The following is a 22,590-nucleotide window of genomic DNA, read 5'->3' as shown; positions in this document are numbered from 1 at the left end:
GTCAAAAATGTTAAGACTTCAAATGAGACAGCCACATTTATACCCCTGGTCTATTATAAAAACTGACACCAGCTCAGCAGTTAACAACCGCCCTCCCCCCAACTTATCCTGCACTCTGAATTGAATCTTGAAAGCAAGAACATACTGAAGGCAAGCTTGCACCCAACACCGAACGAGTTTTCCACAACCCATTTTGCATTTCCAAAGGCTTTTGCCCCTTTTCATTCTTCCTGGAAGGAACTTTGGCACATTGTGCTAAAGATGTAAACACTTAATTATCCAATCAAAATGAGGTGCTGGACTTCTACAGTCATTTCCTCTGTGTATAGCATATAACAATAGTATAAAATAAAATAACAAAAGTGTTCATCTTCACAAGAATAAGACTCGTTTCAAAGAAAAGGCTTCAAACAACATATCTGAAACATTGTACGCAGACAGTGTTGCTGCATGACCACTCGGCCGTGTGCAGTTTAGTTATCATGCCTGTTCTGAGGAGTAATTAGGCTCATTTCCACTGAACAGCCAGGTGAGCAGGCCTGAACTCAAACGTTTATACAGTAAAAGAAAGAACAGAAGACAAGGAAAATGTGAAAACGAAAAAAGTCTGAAACTCGCACTCCCCTTTCCCACTAGTTCTCGAATTTGGAAAAACAAGAAGTGTGGCAGGAAATGGCGCTACAGGCCACTAAAACACCAGCATGTCACCTTCACAAACAATAAGTGGACTTGGAAATTAAGACCTTCTAGTTTGAGGTCTGCAACTATCCCACAGTTGGAAGTCAGAATAATACCCAAAAAGCTGCAACATTTATACACCCTGCAAATGAACAGTTCTAGACCCTTACAAATATAAACTAAAAGTAAAGGAGTAACTATTTAAAAGGATTCTTCCAGGACACCCAAGATTTCAGATCTGCCCTATATGATCTTCATGGTACACCCATCAGACTCAAAGTCACAATCATCTGAAAACGGATCATGGCCAACTTGCATATGATAAAAAAATAAACACGTTGTGGTTTTCAGATGAAGAATTAGCTGCTGCCACTTTGAAGGAGTGCATGTGTGTCTATACTGCACCATGTAAGAGGCTAGTGGGGAATGATGTGAAAAAAGGAGGTTGCCCTCTTTACACATTTGCTCCACCTCAACAGCCTCCGATTTGACTGCAGACACTGTTTAGATACACATTTGAGGATGTGTATTTTACTATTCTTAAGAAGTTAAGACAACTGAAAATATCTAAAACAATTTTACATAAATCTATCGCTGGATTAGCATTAAAACTAACTGAAACCCTAAATCAGATTTGTGCCCTTGAGTCTGGTCACCATGGCAACACAAAATCATCCACACATCGAGGCTCAGGTGAGTCTCACTCTGGCCTCATGAAGCCACCCATCAAGTCTCAGGACAGGCTTTTTCAACCAGCTGCCGTTTCAGCCGACCTTCTCAACTCCACTCACTCTGTTCACAGATGGATGAAAATGTAAGACAAGGTCAGGACCAATGAAACAGAACTGCAGAAAATAAGACAAAGCTACGGGGGTATCAGACAACACAGCAAACTTGACCAGTTGTCTTTGTAGGAAACTCAGAAAAAAAACAACGAAAAGAAGTAAGGATGTGAATGTGCGTGAGAGAGCGAGCGAGAGAAATAATAAGAAACAGAGGAAACATTTCTTCATACTAAGAAACTCTCGTGGCTGCAGCTTCTTTCTAGAGCAAACTGGGAATGATTTCTTCCGGGCATTGTTGTTGTACATTGTAACTGTTCAGAGATGTTTTGTGTTTATGTAGTTGCCCTGAAGCTGCCAAGTGATGAGTCACTCTAAACCTGATCTAAACCAATTTCCCCCGAAACGCACCATCATTAATCCTCAGTGACAGTACAGATCACAGCACTGAAGATGAAGTGATGATGAAGCACAGAGGAGACGGGTTTTTCAAAACATACACAGCAGGCATCAGGTAATGGACTTGGAAAGAGATACATGTGCTGGAATTTGCATCAGTAACACAATCAAGCAACAAGGAGTGTTTGTATCAGTACGAGTTAAACCGCCCTGCTTGTGCAATCAGAATATCCTGCTCGCCTCTGGCAGAGAGTAAGGACAAACAGTAAAACCTTGTTTATTGCAGTTTTAAACTTGTGAACAGATGGCTCATCTAACAGCCACAGTGGAGGGGAAAGAAATATGGTGATGCAAAACACTAGTGACTGACTGTAACTGTGGGAGCTCGGTGGTGATGCAGGCAGCTAGTAGGAGCTTTTCCGAAGACGTGTGCATGCACATTTTCATTCAGTTTTTTGCAGATCTTCATGATTAGTCCTCTAATACGTTTGCCACATGTGGGCACTGGTGATTTCCCTTATGCCAGTACATGCAGGGTCATGTTGAAAGTGGATAAACACCCATCTCGATCATCTATGTGAATTCATTTGTAAAATATTGGGTATCTCATGATGGTGATATTGACAAAATGTCGCGGTTATCCATTCGCAACAAAAACCTGCTAGCTCTAGAGAAGAAGCTGCAACATTAAATTATAATTACACAGGATCCTTCCTTCACTGGCAATACAGACACATGCAAAGACAATTACCTGTGCAGCAAAAAGAAATATAAACTGAACCGTTCCGCAGGAGGCAGTTAAAGAGCAGCGAGAGTATGTAAGGAAAAAAATATTTTAATCGCTCCTCTGGTATTCCTGAAAAACAAAACTTCCATTTGAAATTTGGCTCTCTTTTTTGACAAAAGTAAACAAATAAAGACTGGTAGGAGATTCATTTTCTGTGTATTTTCTCTCTAGACATAACTGGTGTAGAAGTGAAGGTGCTGTGGCAGCCAGTGCTACAGCCTGAAGACAAACAGTAAATCTTCAAGGTGGGTGTCAAGACACTTCTTTCAGGAACTGTTCTTCCGGGCCAAACCGGTGTCAGGCCCTGTCCAGATTAAAGAAGCTCCTCCCTGAAACCCTTTCTCCTCCCCAAGAGGAAATCTGAAGGAAAAAAACATACAGGACACAAGGAAGTGCACACAGCATTCTTCTCTCCACTTCGTCTCTATTTTCTCTGTTGATCCTGTGAACCACCGAAAGTAAACAAGAGGAAAATCTCAAAGAACCGAGTCCATTTCCTCCTTTCACATCACTCTACACCCAAACCTTTACCAAAACAACAACCCAAAGCCTCCATCTGCCGGTACAGGCTCTAGCTCTGAGGGAAACCAACAGGAGAGCACTGGAGAGGAGCAACAACACCAACATCTAATTCTTTCAAGAACAAAAAAAGCTCCCGTGAACCCCCATAAAGAATTAAGAGCAAGGAATAAAAAATATTAATAATAAAATTAAAATAAAACAATTACAAAGTAAAATTGTCAAAGTCCTATTTCACCAGGATTGAATAAAGTAAAAGAACAAAAAGAATTCACTCAACATTTGCTTCTGGAACCATCAATGAAAAAACACTGAGGTATGTAGTTTGGGTGGAAAGCCTCTTCATCGTTTTTATCCTCTTCATGGTCTTCACTGTCGCCCCCATCCATGAAATACAGATTCCCGTTTACTACGGTACGGTCTGCAAGCCCCTCCCCCAGGGGGCGCGTCTCGTGTGTTTTTTTGTTTGGTGGGGGTGAGGTGGGGGAGAGGTGTGCATGAGTGGCTGCACCTCTGAGGAGGAGGAGCAAAAAACATCCATTTATCCATCGAGTTTGTCTTTCCCCTTCAGTCTTCCGTCTCAGAGTCTGTTGGTGTCTTTTTTCAAGATCCAACTCTCCCTGGGGTCTGTAGCGTCCCCTATGATTGCAAATTGAGGGTGAACTTCCATTGCTGGTTCAGGCTGGGGCTGCAGACCTCCACAGTGAGTCCCCCCATCCTGGCGCTGCGGCTGTCCAGACAGAGGTTACTGCCCACGTGACGAAGCTTCGAGTTGGACTCGATCTGCTCCCATTTCTGGCGAGAAGGAAATGCGTTTGTTAAAAGATTGTTAAAAGTGTCCTTATACTCGTGTGTGTTATCATGACCAAACTCAGTGTCTGTACCTGTCTGCTGTCATTCTCTCGACAGCCTTGGAGTTTGATGAGGGAACCGGCTGTTCTGTCCACCACAGTGAGACACAAGTCCATGTGTTTGACTGATTTATCCTTGGTCAGGGCCCATTCCTTTGCAAAAACAGATATATGTACAAATATCAGTATAAATGCATCCACATCTATGCCTGCCAATATAGGTAGAGATGTCCCGAGCAAGTTTTCCAATAATCCAATCAAACAAATCCTAAAGTATTGGCCAATAGCTTGTCCTGATCTGATGTTTTATCTTATAACATAAGGCTTCAGAGTACATGTTAAAGTGGTGCACATCAAAAGGTAATAAAATCAATCAGATGAGAAATGATGATTGAGATGGCTGAACATCTTCACAATTGGAAATTCCATAATAAATTGTGCTGCTCTGGTCAAACAAACAAACAAACAAAAGCAGCAATAGATAATCGTGGTGAGGTTGTGTGACTTTAGTATCTGTTATATTACTCTCTCTATATATATATACAAGCGACATTCAAAGAAAGATTTGCTCGTATCCATCAAGATATTTGCATTCCCTCAGAAGATGTTGTCTATATAAGAACTGTATCGATATTAAGATGTCTTTGAAATTAAACAGGGCGTCTTGTTAAAGTAAGCTACAACTTATGTCAAGAAGAAGTATCAAGAACTGCAAAGTGACATGAGTAAACAAGACATGATGCCAGTCAGTTAACGTGGCAGCGGTTTCCCCCTCTACACCTGTCACTCTATTTCAGGAAACTACCCACACACACGCACGCACGCACGCACGCACGCACGCATGCATGCATGCACGCACGCACACGCGCACACGCACACACACACACACACACACACACACACACACACACACACACACACACACAAAGTGCTCCAAAAAATTACCACGTCCTCAAAGAAATTCCCAAAGTGTAAGTAATACTAATGCAAATATTCACTATTTATCTAAAGCTGGTTGAGGATGATATCTAAATAGGCTTTATGGTCTACTTAGTTCCATTTTTCATTTACAATTTTGAGTAACTTAAGTATAAAAAGAAAAAAAAAAATTGGGGCTGAAAAAGCCCAATCCTTTAAAATACCCCTTGAACTCTCACCACAAGTGCCACCACTTGCCACACAGGTGTCTTCAGAGCAAGGATTTGACAAGCTGACCTGTGTGTGTCTTCGTTGTAACGCTACCTGGTTTCCACCAGCGTTGTGGCACTCATAGACACCGATAACCCCGTCAGCAAAATGACCCAGGGTGTCCAGACAGTTTCCTCCCTGCTGCAACGCTCCAAAGGCTATGTCCTGGTGATCTGGGACCCTAAACACACACAAACAGTATTGGTAGATTGTTCATTAACTGCATCATGCTTGAGACAACTCTATGAATATATTAGGTTGAATTATTTGATAGTAAATAAGAGGATGGTGGTGGGAGTGGGGTGACAAAAAACTAAAGACCCAAATAGAGTGAACCATCTTTGTTGATCACTTTCTTCTGATAAATATAGTCTTTAAGTTAGTATATCTGAAACGGTTCCAGTCCAGATTTCTTACCTCAGTTCAGGGTAGACATTCTCCAGGTACCATTTAAATGGCTTACAGCCTATTCTCTTCTTCATCTCCAAACGACTCTGGATACTGAGAGAGTGAGGGAGAGACAGTGAGTGAATTAAAGGGTTGATGACTTGTGGTTTACATTACGTCTTAGAAGTTTGACTTGATTATAGCCCTGCTCAGGGAATCTGTAAGGGCAGGGAGGTGAGGCCCATGCCTGAAGCAGCACTGTTTGGGGAAAATAACTGATTTGGCTGTCACTGGAGAGAGATGACGATAGTGCTCCGACAAGTTCATACATTTTATCTTTGTCTCGCCACACGGTATGAATATGAGAGTGATCGCTGTCGTGTTGACTACTCTGCATGCGTGAAGGGACAGAGAGAAGCAGTAACCTATTATGCAGATAAGGTGGACAAAAAGGAACAGGGCAAGCAGAACAAAGCTTAAATGTGTATGTAGTATGATCCACGTATGATCTTGGTTTAGCATGTTAGTGTGCTATATTAATTAACAACAAAAAATACAGCTAAGGCTAATGGGAATTTCATTTGTTTTTGGAGGTATTTGGTAATGTTGTCCTCATGATTGTGCTACATTAAATTTCTGGGCATCATCAAAGTTATTACCAGTCATCCTGAGGCATGTCACCAATAAAAACTCCATCTATCAATTTCATAGAGCTTTGTCATCTGATCTTTGCTCCTTTTTACCAGCGCGTTGTGTCCATCATGTTCTTTCGGTTCGCCCTATGCTGTAATAATTTCACACTAATCCCTTCAGCACATAAAAGGGCCGTCTTTTGATCAGTGAAGATCAGACACCGACCTCTCCACAAAGGGGGTGACTGACTTCTTTTACAGCTGACATACTGCTAATTGGCAAACAAATTACTATGTTCATTCAGGTGTCTACCTTTGTGATTTTCTTGCTTGGCAACATTATTCTGTCTCACTCCCGTAGGTTTCACACTAAAAGTTACTTACTTTCCATAAGGGACATTTCTCGCTGATGGGACAGCAGCATAGTAGAAGTTTTTATATTCATCCATCCAGACTTCAGCTGCTCTTCTTGTGTTCCTGAGAGAGGGGTGAGAAAAGAAAAAAAGGGGGGTAAGGGACAGGGAGACAAAGGGGGGAGATGTGAAACTGAGCAAATTAACAAAGAGCAAGAATAGGTGAGTAAAAATAATAATGAAGAAGGATATAAAAACAGAGCGACACAGAGTTGCAATGACATAGAAATGGATAAACATGTACAGATTAAGGACAGATTTATGTGGCAGACTGTACCAATGGTGAATTGGAGCTATGCCCAGACACGACTAGTCATCTCAGTGTGTGTGTGTGTGTGTGTGTGTGTGTGTGTGTGTGTGGTGTGTTTTGACGGTACTGTCAGACCTTGTGTCGTTGAGTTTTATCTGCGTGTACAGAGGTTTTCAACACAAAAGACAGTTAGTTAAAAGGCAGAGGAGAGTGGCAATGTTCCACCAGTATAAGAACCATTGCGATGAGACATTGTGTTAGTAAATATCAGTATTAATTCATTTTGTCACACCTTTGATTGTTCTTTGTATTTCTTCTATTTGGTTACACTCATGCTCGAGAGTATAATACTGCCATGGAGTCAGTGGGTGGATTCGGATTGTCCGGGTGACTTCAAGATTTGGGAAACTTCCTAGGCAAATTTGACCACACCCAGTGACACAAAAACAAACTGATCTTCTGGCACAGCAAAAGTTTTAAACACGGAGGAGCAGTTATGGATTAATGAGGCTTCTGCCATTGAATTTCCCCGACTATCTTTTACTGGACTAAAACCCCCAAGATCATCAACACTGGCATCTGAAAATCAATTAACTTAAAATTCAGTATTTCAATATTTATCACTATAACTATATATTTTTAATGGCCAATGCAGGAATCTCTATTTAATCCTGATCCACCTGAACCCCACTGACACAGACTATGAACTCTTGGGCAGTATTTACAGGGTCTAGAGCATCCTTTCTTCACATTGATTGTAAGCTGGCCATGTCCTGGCATGTTCAATACAACGTGGATGTCTGGGAAATGCTTTTCTCAGACGAACAAAACAGGAGCTGTTTTGTAGCTCCCCGCGGTCACCACCAGCAGCCACATTGGACAGACTCTCGGGTTTTATGTGGCAAGAAAAGAGCAAGATGTTGAATGGAATTGCCTCAAAGAGAAATGAAGCTGTACTGCCTTATGAGCCTTCTTTGTTCAGCCTACATGAGAACACAACTGCAGGGATAAATTAATAAATGATATCTTGAATTGTTGGAACAGGGTTATGCAACAACTTTTGAGACTGTTTTCACTTTTATGGCAAAAACACACTGTGATGATAGTCAACAGGACGTGTTTTAGCTGGAGAGGCTGAGTCACATTTTGTACATCACTGGGTGGGAAACAGGGAAACCACAGCCACTTTAAACTTCCTGTTATCTGTTTGTGGATCCGCCCATACTTTCTCAATCAGGAACATGTGGGCTTGTCGGGCTCGTTTCCAGTGGTGGTTAGTTGTAGCTGGGCCACGTTTCAAAGCAGAGATCTGTATCTCATGTTCCAGATTACCAATGTCCAGTGATTATACTGTCACATTTAGCAGACATCTGAATTGCAGCATGTGCAAAAACAGATCTTCCATATTTAACGAGAGCATTCATTCCTAATCTGGAACCAATTGTCCCTATGATTACTTGGCTTTTAACAGTTGTCGTTTGGTTTTAATCACCCAACATGGGGTCGATTCTCAGACCTGTAGTAAAACTCAATAATGTATATGGTCAGTATATTAATACATGTGGGTGTTGGGTTAAAAGTTGAGCCTGGAAGTTAATCCAGGAAATTGGCAACAGCAGTTGACAAAACAATCTCACAACAAGGTCCATTAAGTCGCCGTTCTGGAGCTTTTCAACCAACTCATATGGTCATTATTCGCATGACAACTGAGCCGACTCCAACCTTTGACAAAGATCATGTGATTAGACTGAAAGGCTCAGAGCTGCAGCTCGCAAATACACCACGAGCCATTTGAGAACATTTTCTCAGTGATCCTAAGTGTAATACAAAAATTAGTCTACTAAAGTCTACTTGTCATTCTATCTGGTAATTACATCAAACAACACTGATAATCTAATGTAGCCTTTTTCTGACGCCGTATCTTAATTTTTAAGGTGTGGGATTTTTTGGGGGTCTAACTTGGCTGAACTGAGCATTTGCAAATTTTGGAATTTGGTTCCCAAACAATAACAATTATCCAGAAGAGATAACAGTGGTAAAAATGTGATATGTGTGAATTGGAAATGTTGTCCCTGGGTCAGTAAGTAAATAATGGATAGAGTCTCAGAGGTTATACACATTTTACAGTCTTGGCATATTTATATGCGAGAGTGTGTCACCTCGCAAACACAGTCCCGCTACCCCCGGGGAAGGTGTAGGGATGTTGCTTTCTGAAGACGTGTCCAACTCTACTGCAGGGTATTATCTCCAGACTGCCACCACACTGCCACACACGAAATGAGATCTCTGAAACATACACAGACACAAGTCAAAAACACTTTCCCACATTCAATTCGGACAAAAAAACAACCAAAAATATCAGTTAATTATGATAAGCGGAATGAAAACAGCTTTGTATGCACCTCCCCTCAGTGTGTTGATAAGGCAGGCTCCCTCGAGAACATTGTCTGCATTTGAATAAGTGTTGACTGAATGAACACAGAAGTAAAGGAGGATCTGAACCATCGATCCAGTCCTGATTAATCACACTGCCGCCAGAGAAGCATGAGTCATTTTGTCAGCTTATTCTTAACAATAGCTCAACTGAATTCAGATGGAGGCAACGCGGAGACACAGCTGTTATTATATCATTGTACTGTTTGTAAATGAGCTCTATTGCGCACACAATGGTAATTTCCGCTCAATGCCAACTGTTGTCATTATCACATTAACACTGTAATTTTCCAAGATTAATTGTACACTGGAAGATGGTTTTTACCCGTATCTGTCCACCAAATTACAGCACATTTTTGACATTATATTCTTGCCATGGAAACCCAAATGATCTTTTGGGTAGATCATAGCATAAAAAAACAAAACCCCGGTGCTACTTTATCAAATCTCATGGATCTGTGGTTTTCAGCAAAAAATAACTTTATGATGGAAATAAATCAAAGTTATGTGACTGTTTAAGAAAAATGACTGTTTGACATTTCACAAAATATCTTAGGTGTATCACCTTTAGAGGCTGATGGCGAGGGGATAACAGCAGCCGAGTGTATTGATGGTAAATGTTGACAGTAGTAGTACTTTTTTCCCTCTACTCTCAATCACCTTTTTATATTAGATCTTTTTTTTACCTTCAATAACAGAGACTCTCTATTCCTCTGACATCCATTACTCCGTCATACTTTCATCTGCTCTACTGTGATTCTACTGACTTCATGCTCCACTGTGACTCACCCAGGTTTTCGCCTCCCCACACATCCATCATCATGTCATACTTCCCCAGCAGCTCAAAGTATTCCTTATCCATGACAAATAGACCTCCTGCTATCATTGGAGTCCTGCGGGGACACAGAGAGAACGTGGGCACACATTGGACAACAGTAAAATTAGTTATTGAACAATAAGTGTGTCAGTAGTTTGTGAAAAAGTGTGTGAGTGTCTGTCTTACTTTATGGGTGCGATGGGGTTGCCTTGTCTGGCTCGTCGCTGGTCCGGAGTCATGTAGTCCCATTTAAACACCAAATTCCAGTCAAAACCTACAAACACACACATTAAGACACACAGGACAAAAGACCAACACCATTATGAACATTAGTTGGGATTAAGTAGCAGTGTGGTTATATAATCAGTTTTGGCAGGTTCAGTTTAGACGACTGATGACGGATGTAAGATGAAAATGAAAATCCAGATTTTATTGTCTGTTATTCCAGTACAGTATACCATTCGGCACTCATTAAAAACTTTCAAATATCTTTTTGTTTAGTTTCGTACTAGATCTGTCAAAAGATGCCAATCTCATTTGAAACACAGCTGCGATTTCAAATTTGGAAACTTGAACCTGTACAGTATTTATTTATGTTTTGGGCCACTTGGGGGCAGAGGAATCCAGCAGTGAACACAACACTGATATAAAATCACGTTTCAAGTTGATGTGGTGGACTTGTGAGTAAATGTTTGCCTTTATACACAATCAGCAAACATTGGAGCAACATTACCTTTAATTTGAAGTCATCATCTTTCTAGCGAAGGTTTCTGAATTTAGGTGGGACATACACCCTCTCATTGGTATTCTCCAATGACTCTATGTTCACCAGCTAGTCGTTAACTGTCAGTCTGCTGTCTGATGCTGAGCAGGAAGTCTACACTGGACCTTTGGAGCTTTTTAGCTGGAACCAGCTGCCTGCTGCTGCCAAAAACAATGATGGTGAGAGCAGTGAGACTGATCCAAATTCTCTGTGGGTCCATCTCTATGAGTGACCGCTGTTTTAATTACATATAATTACATGAAGTCATCTGTTCCATTGTTATTATCGAAATAAATATAAAATAATATCTATTCTCCAAATTAAATACGCCTGTACTTGCAGTGTGACAAAGGGGAACTTGAAAAATAGTGGGGGAAAACATAGTAAACATCTCACCATCTCACCACTGAAGCAGTTTTTTAAAATTTTTCTTTTGTGATCGCCTTCCATTTCCAAGAGTCAGTGAATTGTGGGGCAACAGTGTCCAACAACAACGTATTCAACAAACAAGAAAACTTACTATTCACACTGCCATACCGACAGAGTCCAGTCGACTCATTTTGTCATTTTATCTACATACTACGGATGGACATCGTATGGAGTGTGGAAGTCACTTCATGTGTGGTAAATCATGAAACTAAATAGGCTGGGTAAAGACCTGGCAGAGGGGATTTTGTCTTTTGTAAGACATAACAACAGTAGACTCCAGGGGGAAAATAGTTTATGAAATAGAACATTGGAGGCCAAAACAACAGGTATTAGTGCAGCTAGCAAGTGTGTGTATGCTTCACACCAGAACAAACACTCAGCCTTGTTACCAAGCTATATTTTTGTTCGTGTGTGTGTGTGTGTGTGTGTGTGTGTGTGTGTGTGTGTGTGTTGATGTACCTCTCTACTTGGCTACTTTACCTCCTTTCAGATCGGCTGAGGCTCCTACATACTGGAAGTTGTCCATGTTGATGACATCAATAATAGGAGAAACTACTCTGGTCTTATCCTGAGAAAGAAGGACAGAGACAATAAGAGAACAGATTCAACTATAAATGAATGTTACAAGAGATACAGCTCAATCAGTCTTATCAAACAAAAGGAAGGAAATAAGCAAAGCTATAGACGACACGGAGTACTTTACAGTTTTTTGTGCAATCTAGAGCACAAGTAAATATTTTCCTCAAAGCCAATGATTCACAAGTTTAGTTCATGTTCTATATTTAGTTTATCACGTTGTTTATGAAGTAGAACTGAAAGTAAAGCAGCCCCGTCTTTTCACATCACATCAAACCCTAGCGCTGAAAGCTGCAGAGCAACATCCGACAGTAGTTTAGAAAAAGGATTGCTTGAGTGGTCTGAATGACAACAGGGTGAGCTTATTTATTTCAGTCATGACAACCACACAGATTATATTTTCCTTCTTCTTCTTTTAGCTTTGAGAAAGAGCAACTTAAGCAAAGAAAAGCAAAGTCAATTAGTCTGACAGCAATTAGTTTTAAATTTGGCTGCAGGATGGATCAAAAGCAGACTCAGACTTTTTTCAGTCATGTCAAATGAATATTTAAAGAACAACATCTATTTTACACAAAGTGTCGCACTTCAAATTAAGATTACATTCAATCAAGAAGCTCCTTGTCAAGTCATTACTACAGTACAAGGCTTCACTGTAAATGTAATCAGACTTTTAATCAATAACGGAGCTCAGTTTAGGTTTATTCTGTTTCAGGATTTTCCTTTTACAGCTTTCTGTGGTTTGGAAAGAAGGAAACATGAACCTGTCAGGGGACTGTCTTTTGTAAACATGTTGTCTTGGATAGAAAACTGATCTGACTGTTGAGAAGAGATAACACCTGACTATTGTCGTCCCAAAAGATTAATATCACCTCACAGAGTGTTTACATTCTGAGGTCTGACATTATTCTAGACTTTTATATCTCATTTTACGCTTGATACGAGAAATACCTTTTTGCAAACAGACAAAAAGCGCAATGTGAAAATTTGCAGCTGTGAAAATGTGCTTTTATCCTGAAAGAGTCCAAACATTCCTGTGTTACTGAAGCAATGTCATGTGCTCTTTGTTTCTCATGTGAATGCAGTCGAGACACTGACTGACTGACTACCAGCTCCAGGGGTGCTGTTTTGTAACTGACCTCTGACCACTACGTGAAAGAAGGGAGGAAAAAACTAACTGCCCGACAGATAATAACACACTTATCTGTTGTGAAGTCATTATGATCACTGTGATACTCACTATGAGTTTGAGTCTCAGGAAAAAATCCATGATGAAAGCATCTGCATTAATTTAGTGACTTTTCTGGGGCATTTTGCGGCTGGCGTTGGCATGGTAACGGGTCAAATTCAGGCCAAACGACAGGACATCACATCCACTTAAAGCAGTTATGGGAACTGGAGCGCCATGCTTTTTCCTAAGTGTGTAAGTTGGCTGATGCAGAGTGATTAAACCATAAAACTAAAACTGTTTTGGTTACATCTAATCGATAGTGATAAATATTTGAGGACTGAGGAAAAGCATTTTTCCTGTCACTGTCACTTTTAAAAGAAGTTTGCAAACATTCGATATTTTAAGCAGCGTTAAGAGCTTGAAAGGAGGCAAAACCAGAGAGACCACAGTAAGTGACCGGCTGCTCTACTGGCTGTGTGTTGACTATTTTCGATTTATAGTGCTAATTTTATTAACCTTTAGCCACACCAGTCTCTGGAAATGTCCAACTGGTGTCTTTTTATTGCTTCTTATTGAGGTTGTTTATTTCATAGTTAGTGTGTGTGTGTGTGTGTGTGTGTGTGTGTGTGTGTGTGTGCACCTCAGCGACTCTCTCCAGTAGCGGCTCTAGCCAGTGGTCATTACATTCACAGTGAGAATCCAAAAAGGTGAGCACCGGCGCCGTGGCAGCATCTGCACCACGAACCCTCGATCGCATCAGTCCTGAGCAAACAATCGTCAGGTTTCATTTCACATATCATAGGATATTTTTATGTTTTGAAAATATGAAACTTTCTCCTTCTAATTACCTTCTCTGCGGTCGTTCCTCAACACACGCACTTTCTCAATCTTCCCCAGCAATGCACCATCCTCCGCTGAAACACACACAGGATGTGCCAAACAGATCAGACACACATTAATGAATACTTTCACAAAGATATTTATAAGTCAGAGTGTGTGTGTATGATGTGTTCGCGTGCATTACTCACGATTATCACTGTAGTCGTCGACCAGAATGATCTCTTTGACCAAGTGAGGAGGACTTTTCTTCAAGACACTAAAAAGGGAGACAGACGGAATTCATAGGAAGAAGAAAAAATATGAGAGAATAGAGAATCTCAGCCAATAAATAAAAATTAAAGTTAGTTGGAGTGGACCGCTCACACACCATTCACCTACCTGACCACAGTCCGCAGCAGAGCAGAGCGAGCCTCATTGTGGAAGGTGATGACCACGCTGGAGGCTGGTAGGTCGGACCTCCATTGTTTATGTCTGCAGCTGCACGCCAAAGAAGTCATACAAATTAGGAATAAAAAGTCGGAGCACTCCCACGCACGCATGCATGCGCGTACAGGGCAAAAATCCAATGCGCTTGTCTATATGTGTGTGTGTGTTTGTGTATATATGTTTGTGGAAGAGGATCCAGCCCAAACACATAATAAATGAACAGGAGGTTGACTTAACCTCAACCTAGCTGTATGAATCTGCAAAATCTGTTGATCCTGTGTTGAAATCACCTTCACAATCACTGCTGCATGCTGCGCAAATGGCACATCACTACCAGATCAATGGTAGACACATCCCTGCTCTTTTAGTACGCTAATGGCTCAAGCTGTCATAGTTAGGTCAATACACAGTGAGGCCAGACCACTGCCTTTATACAAATAGTCTGTTTAGAGACATACTGTGTCTCCAAACAGATACAATAGGAATAAAACCACTGACTGTATACAAACTGTTTCAGTTTAACTTCTTTGTGTCTCAAGCTGATTTACAGCCATACTTCACTGTGTTTGTTTAATAGACTGTAAACGCTAGTTCAGCATCAATTTAAAAAAAATCTTTGTGCTCCACGGTGAACTGGAGACACAGAACAAACTGGCAGCATTATTCTGTAATGTATGTCATTATTATGGAATATGTCAATAAATAAATAATAATGAAAATGACTCAGATATTCCATTATGTTCTGAATGCAAAGTCCATTAAAGTGCAGACACGTTCCTCTCACTCGTGCTACGGAACTAACATCCCTCTGTTCTTCGAGAACAGATTCATTCTGTGGGTTTTGGAGCTTCCTGGTTGGCAAAACATGATCTCTCGCTTGAAACCAGTCATCAGTTTAACAGTCACATGTACCACAGGAATCACACACACACTCTGACCATTGTTCACACACTGAACCACACATCTATCAAACTCAGTCACTTCCCATGATGTTCACATTTTGGTTTGACGGTCAGTGGCTCAAAATAAGCCTCTTTGGGGCAAGACTCAAAACGAAAAAATACCCAGGGCTTTTCTACTCTATCACTATTTGATCATGAATCCTACAGAATTCATATAGGTTGTTATGCTTACAACCTCTACATTCAATCTTTCAAGGTTCATGTAAAGTGTTTATCACTGACCATTGTTTAGTTGTTCAAAATATTTAACAGGCAATAAGACAATTTTGCACCAAGCTTGCTAAAACGTAATGACATGATATGATGTCATGATTTATTTCCGTCTCCTCGTCCATTTAACAAGCAGAACAATCAACCAGCCATAACCAGGCGTTTGTTTTATGAAGAGAGCGGACAGTGTGTAGTGTGAGTCTGCTCTGCTGCCACTTCCTGGTTCCATCTGATAGACCACAATACAGGGAGTTACCAAGAGATCGTATCCAGCCTGGTGCCAATTAATCAAATGGACAGATAACAAAGGAAAGCATGGACACACAAAATACCTGCACACACACATCCGTCCATGAAAGGCCAAGAGGGACAGCGTTGTGGTTTATGAGCATGTAAACTGTTGTGTGTGCATGTGTTAATGATGCAGGCATTCGGATCGACAGCAGAGGTACATACTGGTCATGTCTTGTATCAGGCACGGCTCTGTCCATACGGAGTTTGTCACTCTCCACCTGGTTGAACTTGTTCCTGGCGTATGGATCCTGACCCGGTCGAACCACCGTGGCTCCAACATATAGATCCTGGTCAAAATCCTGCCAACGCACTTTCCCTGGACACATACACACAAACACATGAAGCAGGCAGACAATACACTGTACGTCCATAGAAGCTGGGAGGATACACTTTTTTGGTGTTGTCTCGTTCGTGGTCAGAAATGGTGGGTTTGAAAGAAGAAGGGAGTGGTTCAAAAAACATTCAAATGCAGATATTTCAAAACTTGAAAATAAAGACCAGCGTAGATCAGCAGGAAGGAAGAGCAACAGGGTTTTAGTTGATCAGAAACACACAACTGTACCATGTCGACAGCCCTGAACACAGTTATTTCTAAATATGTTTAGCCCTAAACACTAAAGCCAAGTTTTGATAGGAAACAAATTCTCAATGCAAATCCAAAAATAAAAGCGTCCGCGAAGGAAGATGTTTTAAAATCTTCACAAAGGCTAAAAATGTGTCTCGGGAATGAATGAATGGAATTATACATCAGTGAGATGTGAAATGCAGGCAGCAGTCGGGCTGATGCAAGAATTCCTCGCGACTGACAGGGATGGAAAACCTTGCCACTCCGAGCTGCTGCTTGACAAGGCGGCGACACGGCACTGAGGAAGGCTGACATGAAATGTATGCTGCTTGTATGCTGAAAGAATACAGAAAAAGAACTCAGGAGACAAGGCGCGACTACTCTGGCAAAGCTGGAAAACACAAAAGAACATTCATCGTGCTCTGCAGTGAGTCAGGGGGGGGGGAGTCTCATGCATTTGAGTGTTTTACTAATTTACTGCAGCCTTAAAATACGAGTCCAGAAAGACACAGAGGCGGAGCATGTCGCGTCTGTCTGAACAGATTACCGTGATCATTGCCGACGAAACAGAGAAAGTTGTCATGTTCAATTTCACAGTTTGTCATCGGCTACTGAGATGCAGACACACACACGAATAACAATAATACAACTTATAAGCTTGGTGCAGCTGCTATGCTAATGGCTTGTGTTAGGCATATGGTGGTGTGAGATTACAGTATCCGTATGGATGAGTGTGTGAGAGACGGACAGACAGACAGGGAGACAGGGAGCCTGAAGACGAGGAAGATCCAGCAGGCGTCTCTGTTTGTGTGTGTGTGTGTGTGTGTGTGTGTGTGTGTGTGTGGCATGGTAATTAGCTTGAAGCTTGCGTTGATCTGCCTGTGACTGTATAACAGTGCCTCCAAGACACTGCTGCATGTGTCGGTCATGTTTGATGTCCTTGCTGATATCTATGTTTAGTGGCAGCGATGTGGTGAAATTAAGGTTTTTCAACTTCCGCGTGTCATTCCCTCACTGCTGCTCCTGTTTTCTTTGTGCGCTGAAACACTCGAGGCAGATATATCTGTTCACTTTCTCACGGGCTTCACTCTTTCAGGTGACATTTCCCCGATACCCTCTCAGACCACTTTAGGCGGACACACTCATCGAGACCCCGCCGGTGGTTCGCTGCCTTAGAGCCTTCAGGGAGTCCGTGCGGCTGAATGGTGCCGTTACACTTTTCTCTTTCCCTCTCGTCACTGAGCTGCTTCCACCCACAGCTGGTGACTGGTTGCTTTTGTTTGTTGCAACATTGTCCGTGAATCCACAGATGCCGTCGTGTGTCCAACTGATGGTAACTGGCAGTGCAGGACTCAGCATTGTTCCCCCATCTCTACTGAACCACAAACCCTCCGCCTGCGAGCTCAGACCACACTGACAACAAGTGTGTCTTACTTGAATGAAACCTTACAACAACAACAACAACAAAAGACTCTTTCGCACAAAGCATCACTGATGGAAGTGTTCAGGTGTGACCTTTGTTGCACCTGTAACCACAGTGATGTCACAAGTTAAACTGCAGGAGGTCATTCAGAGAAAATCAAGTCAACTGTGTGTGTGAGCAGAGCTGAAACAATTAGTGGATCAATCAATTAGTCAACAAGTATTTTGAGAACTAATTTATGTTTTAATTTTCCATTCTTTGCTTCCAATTTCTGACATGTGCCGGCTTCCCTATAATTAAATATCACTTTGACACAAACATCTTTAGGTTTTTGGACTGCTGATGGAACAGCACAAGCAATTTGAAGACATCGCCCAGGACTAGTTTTGTCAGATGAAATGTCAGTGGCAAACCTAAATCTCAACACAACTTTCATTTGCGTGTTTTTTCCCAGGGCTGTTAATCGCATCAGACAATCTTCATCAGTGAAGATCATTCTTTCATGACTTCATAAGCCCTATCTTCATCCCAGTCTCCTTCTTTTCTCCATCTCCTCTTTTCCTCTTCTTGCGTCTGTGTGTGTTGTTGTGGGTGATGTTGCGACACGCTGCCGTCACTAAGTGTAAAGTCACCCTGAAGTTGAAATGTCCTTACTCCAACATTCAAATTGGATTCCGTTTCCACTGCTGGATCAGATAAGAGTGTGTGTGTTCAGCGTTCGCAGGCCACGGGCTTGTGAAGGAGGGGCAGCGGCTGCCATGAGTCAAGCTGAGGACGAGAGCTGAATGAGAAATCGCTGCTCAGATGCTCTTTCTGCTGCGACTTCTCTGCTCTGCTCTGTTGGACTGTGGAACAATGTTTCTCAAAGTCAGGGTGGAGACGCATAGTTGGGTTTGCGGGAAGATTAAAATGGATCCCTGAATTATTCTGGATTAATTAGTAGCTGCAACAATTGAATCACATGGACGGTTGTGTTGAATTGTCTTCTATCACTTTCTCTCTGGTTATATGAACATTACAAAGTTAAGGGGGCTGAGGATGTTCATGTTCTCCTGATAATAATACTCAAACTATGCCACTGTGTTACCACATTGTAAAAAGGAAATTGGTTTTGGTTGCTGTGGTTGTTGACATATGATGTGAGAAACCCTCTGGTTATATGACTGCAGTGTACAATGTCTGCCATGAACATGCTTTACAGCTCGGCTGTATTTGTCTTTCTATTTAGTGCAATCACAAGCACAACCAATGAGACACTGAACTGACTCCAGATTATGAGACAGATCCTGGTCAAATATCCTGGTTATGAATAAGACAAATAAATACTTTTATAGCTTCGAATGACACCACTCCAGGCTTAGGTGTTTCCTACGTTTCCTACCTGGTGCCAGAGTCTCCAGGCCATGAGCTTTATCGTCAGCGCTCTGAGCTTTGCTCCGACTAGATTTACTGGAGCCCCAATCATCCTGAAAGATATAAGACAAAGAGACAGAGAGAGAGACAGACATTAGCATGGTAACACACAGATTAACCTGAAACACAGCAAGCAGGAGTCAGCGTCAGCTGATGGTATGGAGTCAGTCACAATCAGAGTAGAGCAGCTTCGTATACTTTTTGAAGATTAAATTAGAGCGATCAGGCTTTAATAATAAATATGAAGAGAGAGACATTAAAACAGAATCTGCACCAATATTTTATTTCAAACCCAAAAGAGAAAGAACTAATATTGGAGCACTTCATCCATTTAGCTGATGAGATCAAACTCACAGTAACCTGATCTGGTCCTCCAGTCATCTGCAGCCTGATAAAGAGACTGAATAGCTGCGTTGGTTCACATTATTTAGTGTTTGATATACCGCCTGACATCCGAGATGTGAACAGGTCATCCAGTCTTTCACCCATTCACTCGTGTGATCCTTTCACATCCTCCTGTCCATTCATTACCTCAATCATCCATTCACTCCCTCCCTACAGAGGCACAGTCACGGCCTCACCATTTAAACAAATGGGACAGTTGACCGAGCCATCCCTCCTTGTGTTCATCTATATTACCATTAAAATCAACTGGATCAATACGCTCGGAGGCAGAGCAATTAGTCCCATTCACTCCCTGTCCTGACCGCTGCCTTTGACTTCAGAAAACTATTGTTCAACTCTTTTATTTGCTGTGTAGGTCCCACTCACCTTCAGCTTCTCCTAAATGCTTTATTGATCTGTTTTCTTTGCCGTCTCAGGAGAACCAATAACAGTGTGATGCAGCCACAAACAGTATTTAAAAGCTAATTCCTGCACCCGAGAGAGGTGGTAAAGGAAAGGAAAGGGATTTTCAATTTTCCTTATGCATTTCTTTTAGCAAAATCACTGCTGTTGTTTTCTCATTCCTCTCTATGGCAACATTTCCATTCATTTGCTGAGGATGGCGCGTCAATCTGTTCCAAAACTACACCCATTTTCCAGTGACTGAAAAAAACCTGCATAAAATACATTTCTATAAGTGTCCATGACAGCTGAGCGTGTGCACGGTCAGATGGCAATGCTCAGTGTAGGATGAAAACTGGAGCTGACAGTATATTGCTGCAGACGGATTTCAAACTAGTTTGCGCAACTGTTCTCAACTGACAATCAGTTAACATGGGAGTATTTCAATTTTAAAAATAAACACGTTTGGCTGAACAAGCAACTAAAACAAAGACACAAACTACTAGTTTAAGTGTTAAGCGATGAGCTCCATCTGGGAATGCAAAGCTTTCCCTTCTATTGGTAGCAGGAAAAAAAAGTAATTTGGGAATTCAAAAAACCCCATTTCAAATCCCATGACGTCATTTGTTTCCACTCTCTACAACAAACACGTGAAGAGCCAGAGCTGGGAACAGTTTTCCCTGCCGAGCTGTTGGGCCAAATGGCTGCAGAGCACTGGGTTTTACTTTTGTTTTAACTGCAGAAATTCATCGATTCCATTTTTAAAAACAAAGTCAGTCGAGAGAGGAAAAGAATGATGGGACGGGAGACAAAAGTGAGTGAAACGGAGAAGACCGAGAAATAGGCAATGGGAAATTTAATTAGAAGAAATTATAAATGAACACTCACAAAAATCTGAAAATGTACACACCAAAAGGCACATAATAAGAAGTCACGCTTAAAACACCGTGATAATCTTCTTTCCCTTCAACCTGTGAGCTACATGGTCACTCGAGAAACTCATAATATCAGAAGGCTATTATCACCTCACAGCCTGATTAACATGAATCCTAATGGTTTTCGCGAGTGCTCCTCCGGAAAAAGATTTATAACAGACAGATGGATGGATGGACAAACAAACACTATATTCCCTCACATTTTGCAGGTGGGGGGATAAAATATGAAAAAGGAGGAAGGAGGAGTCAACCAAAGAAAGGTGATGGGCAATTTATGGAAATCACAAATCTCACCAAGACGCAAGCCTGTAGGAGACGATGAGAACAACGCAGTGCTTTAAGGAACAGTTCGCGTGATTTATCAACAACTGGTCGCTATGAAAATGGCTTGTTGCTGATTGAAACATGACTTAAAAGGTTAAGTGGGGGGAGCAGATGTTAGAGATCTATTTTTATGACTCGCATCACATGAATGGCTTTGAAAAGCTCTAATTGAAAATGGTTTTAGCCTGTTATCTGCCTCCCCGCCTGAATACAAACATGATTGATTAAAAGTGCACACGCACGCACACACACACACACACACACACACACACACACACACACAGAGAGAGAGAGAAATGAATTGACTTTGACCAACTGCAGTCAGAAATACTAGAAACAGACAAAAATATTGTTTTGAGTTAATGTAGATGTAAAAAGATATTTCAACTCAAATTATACATGCACAATCTCTGTATCACTTTCTTCTAACACTTAATTGAAGATACTGTAGATGATGTTTAGACTGTTTTTCATGGCTGCACCATTTGATCAGATAAAAACTGGCCTCTTTTTATACGAATTTCTCAAAAATGTGCATTCTTCACTTGTAGTTAAAATAATGGTCTGGAAGTCTGAAGCAAGTTTTGCTGCAAAGCATGAGTTTGTAACGACTGAAGCGGATCAACATCACCACGAAACACTGATTTTAGATGCATCTTTCTCCATCTCTTCATCTTTTCTCCATATTCTGTCTGTCATTCTTGCTTTCTGTCTTTTTGTCTCCAACTTCATTTTCCTGTCTTCTGCTGCATGGTGCTTCAGCAGCCATTTGCTTAGTCTGCCATCTTTCAGATTATCATGACATTGAGGCAAAATAGCACACTTCATCCACAGGCTGAATTTTCACACACTTCAGGAGAAGAGATTTTCGTGGTGGCGTACAGTCAGTTTCTGTCCAGCTCTTTGGTCAGCAAGAGAAGAGTTCATATTGAAACTGCTCCAAAACAAGAAAATATGTGAAATTGAATTATCACAATATGTTAAATCAATGATATTGTCTCTTGGACAGTTTTTGTGGTGAGCTGCTACACAGTGAAATGTAGTTAAAAGGAGCAGTGAGAAAATGACACCTGACAGGTCATGAACAACAGCCCCAATGTGACAAGCACCTGATGTCAATGAAACAAACACGGAGGCTGTCTGAAGGAATTTCAGTATTTAAATGTCAAAAGAGCACAACGATACCAAATCGGCCTGTTGCACACATTTAAAGCAGTCATCTCTATTTCTATCTTCAGTTATTTTGATTGGTCCATTTTCTGTTTAAGGAGCAAGTCCCAGGAAAATCAGAGCCCGAACAAACGTCTCCTAACGGAAGGATCTCTGTGGGGTGCAGCTAA

The 22,590-nt window shown here is 41.4% G+C and overlaps 1 protein-coding gene across 2 annotated transcripts in view; it reads right to left on the bottom strand.

Moving 5' to 3' along the window:
- Nucleotides 1-2,678: 2,678 nt before the first annotated feature.
- Nucleotides 2,679-22,590, bottom strand: part of galnt2 (UDP-N-acetyl-alpha-D-galactosamine:polypeptide N-acetylgalactosaminyltransferase 2) — a 42,833-nt gene continuing 22,921 nt past the window's right edge. Inside the window, exons 2-16 of one of the 2 annotated variants that reach the window (XM_035629095.2) lie at nt 19,174-19,258; nt 15,967-16,120; nt 14,291-14,389; nt 14,101-14,168; nt 13,921-13,986; nt 13,713-13,834; nt 11,809-11,896; nt 10,323-10,410; nt 10,109-10,212; nt 9,046-9,172; nt 6,608-6,700; nt 5,622-5,705; nt 5,232-5,385; nt 4,050-4,169; nt 2,679-3,960 (exon numbers count right to left, since the gene is read on the bottom strand). In XM_035629095.2, the coding sequence (XP_035484988.1) occupies nt 3,805-3,960; nt 4,050-4,169; nt 5,232-5,385; nt 5,622-5,705; nt 6,608-6,700; nt 9,046-9,172; nt 10,109-10,212; nt 10,323-10,410; nt 11,809-11,896; nt 13,713-13,834; nt 13,921-13,986; nt 14,101-14,168; nt 14,291-14,389; nt 15,967-16,120; nt 19,174-19,258 (1,608 nt within the window). In that variant the 3' untranslated portion in view covers nt 2,679-3,804. The remainder of the gene's footprint in view (nt 3,961-4,049; nt 4,170-5,231; nt 5,386-5,621; nt 5,706-6,607; nt 6,701-9,045; nt 9,173-10,108; nt 10,213-10,322; nt 10,411-11,808; nt 11,897-13,712; nt 13,835-13,920; nt 13,987-14,100; nt 14,169-14,290; nt 14,390-15,966; nt 16,121-19,173; nt 19,259-22,590) is intronic. The other variant, XM_035629096.2, reaches the window with a different exon arrangement.

Source organism: Scophthalmus maximus, chromosome 4 (assembly GCF_022379125.1).
Source record: "Scophthalmus maximus strain ysfricsl-2021 chromosome 4, ASM2237912v1, whole genome shotgun sequence".
Lineage (NCBI taxonomy): Eukaryota > Metazoa > Chordata > Actinopteri > Pleuronectiformes > Scophthalmidae > Scophthalmus > Scophthalmus maximus.
The sequence above is the reverse complement of the archived record's forward strand: the minus strand, read 5'-3'. Positions and strand labels throughout refer to the sequence as shown.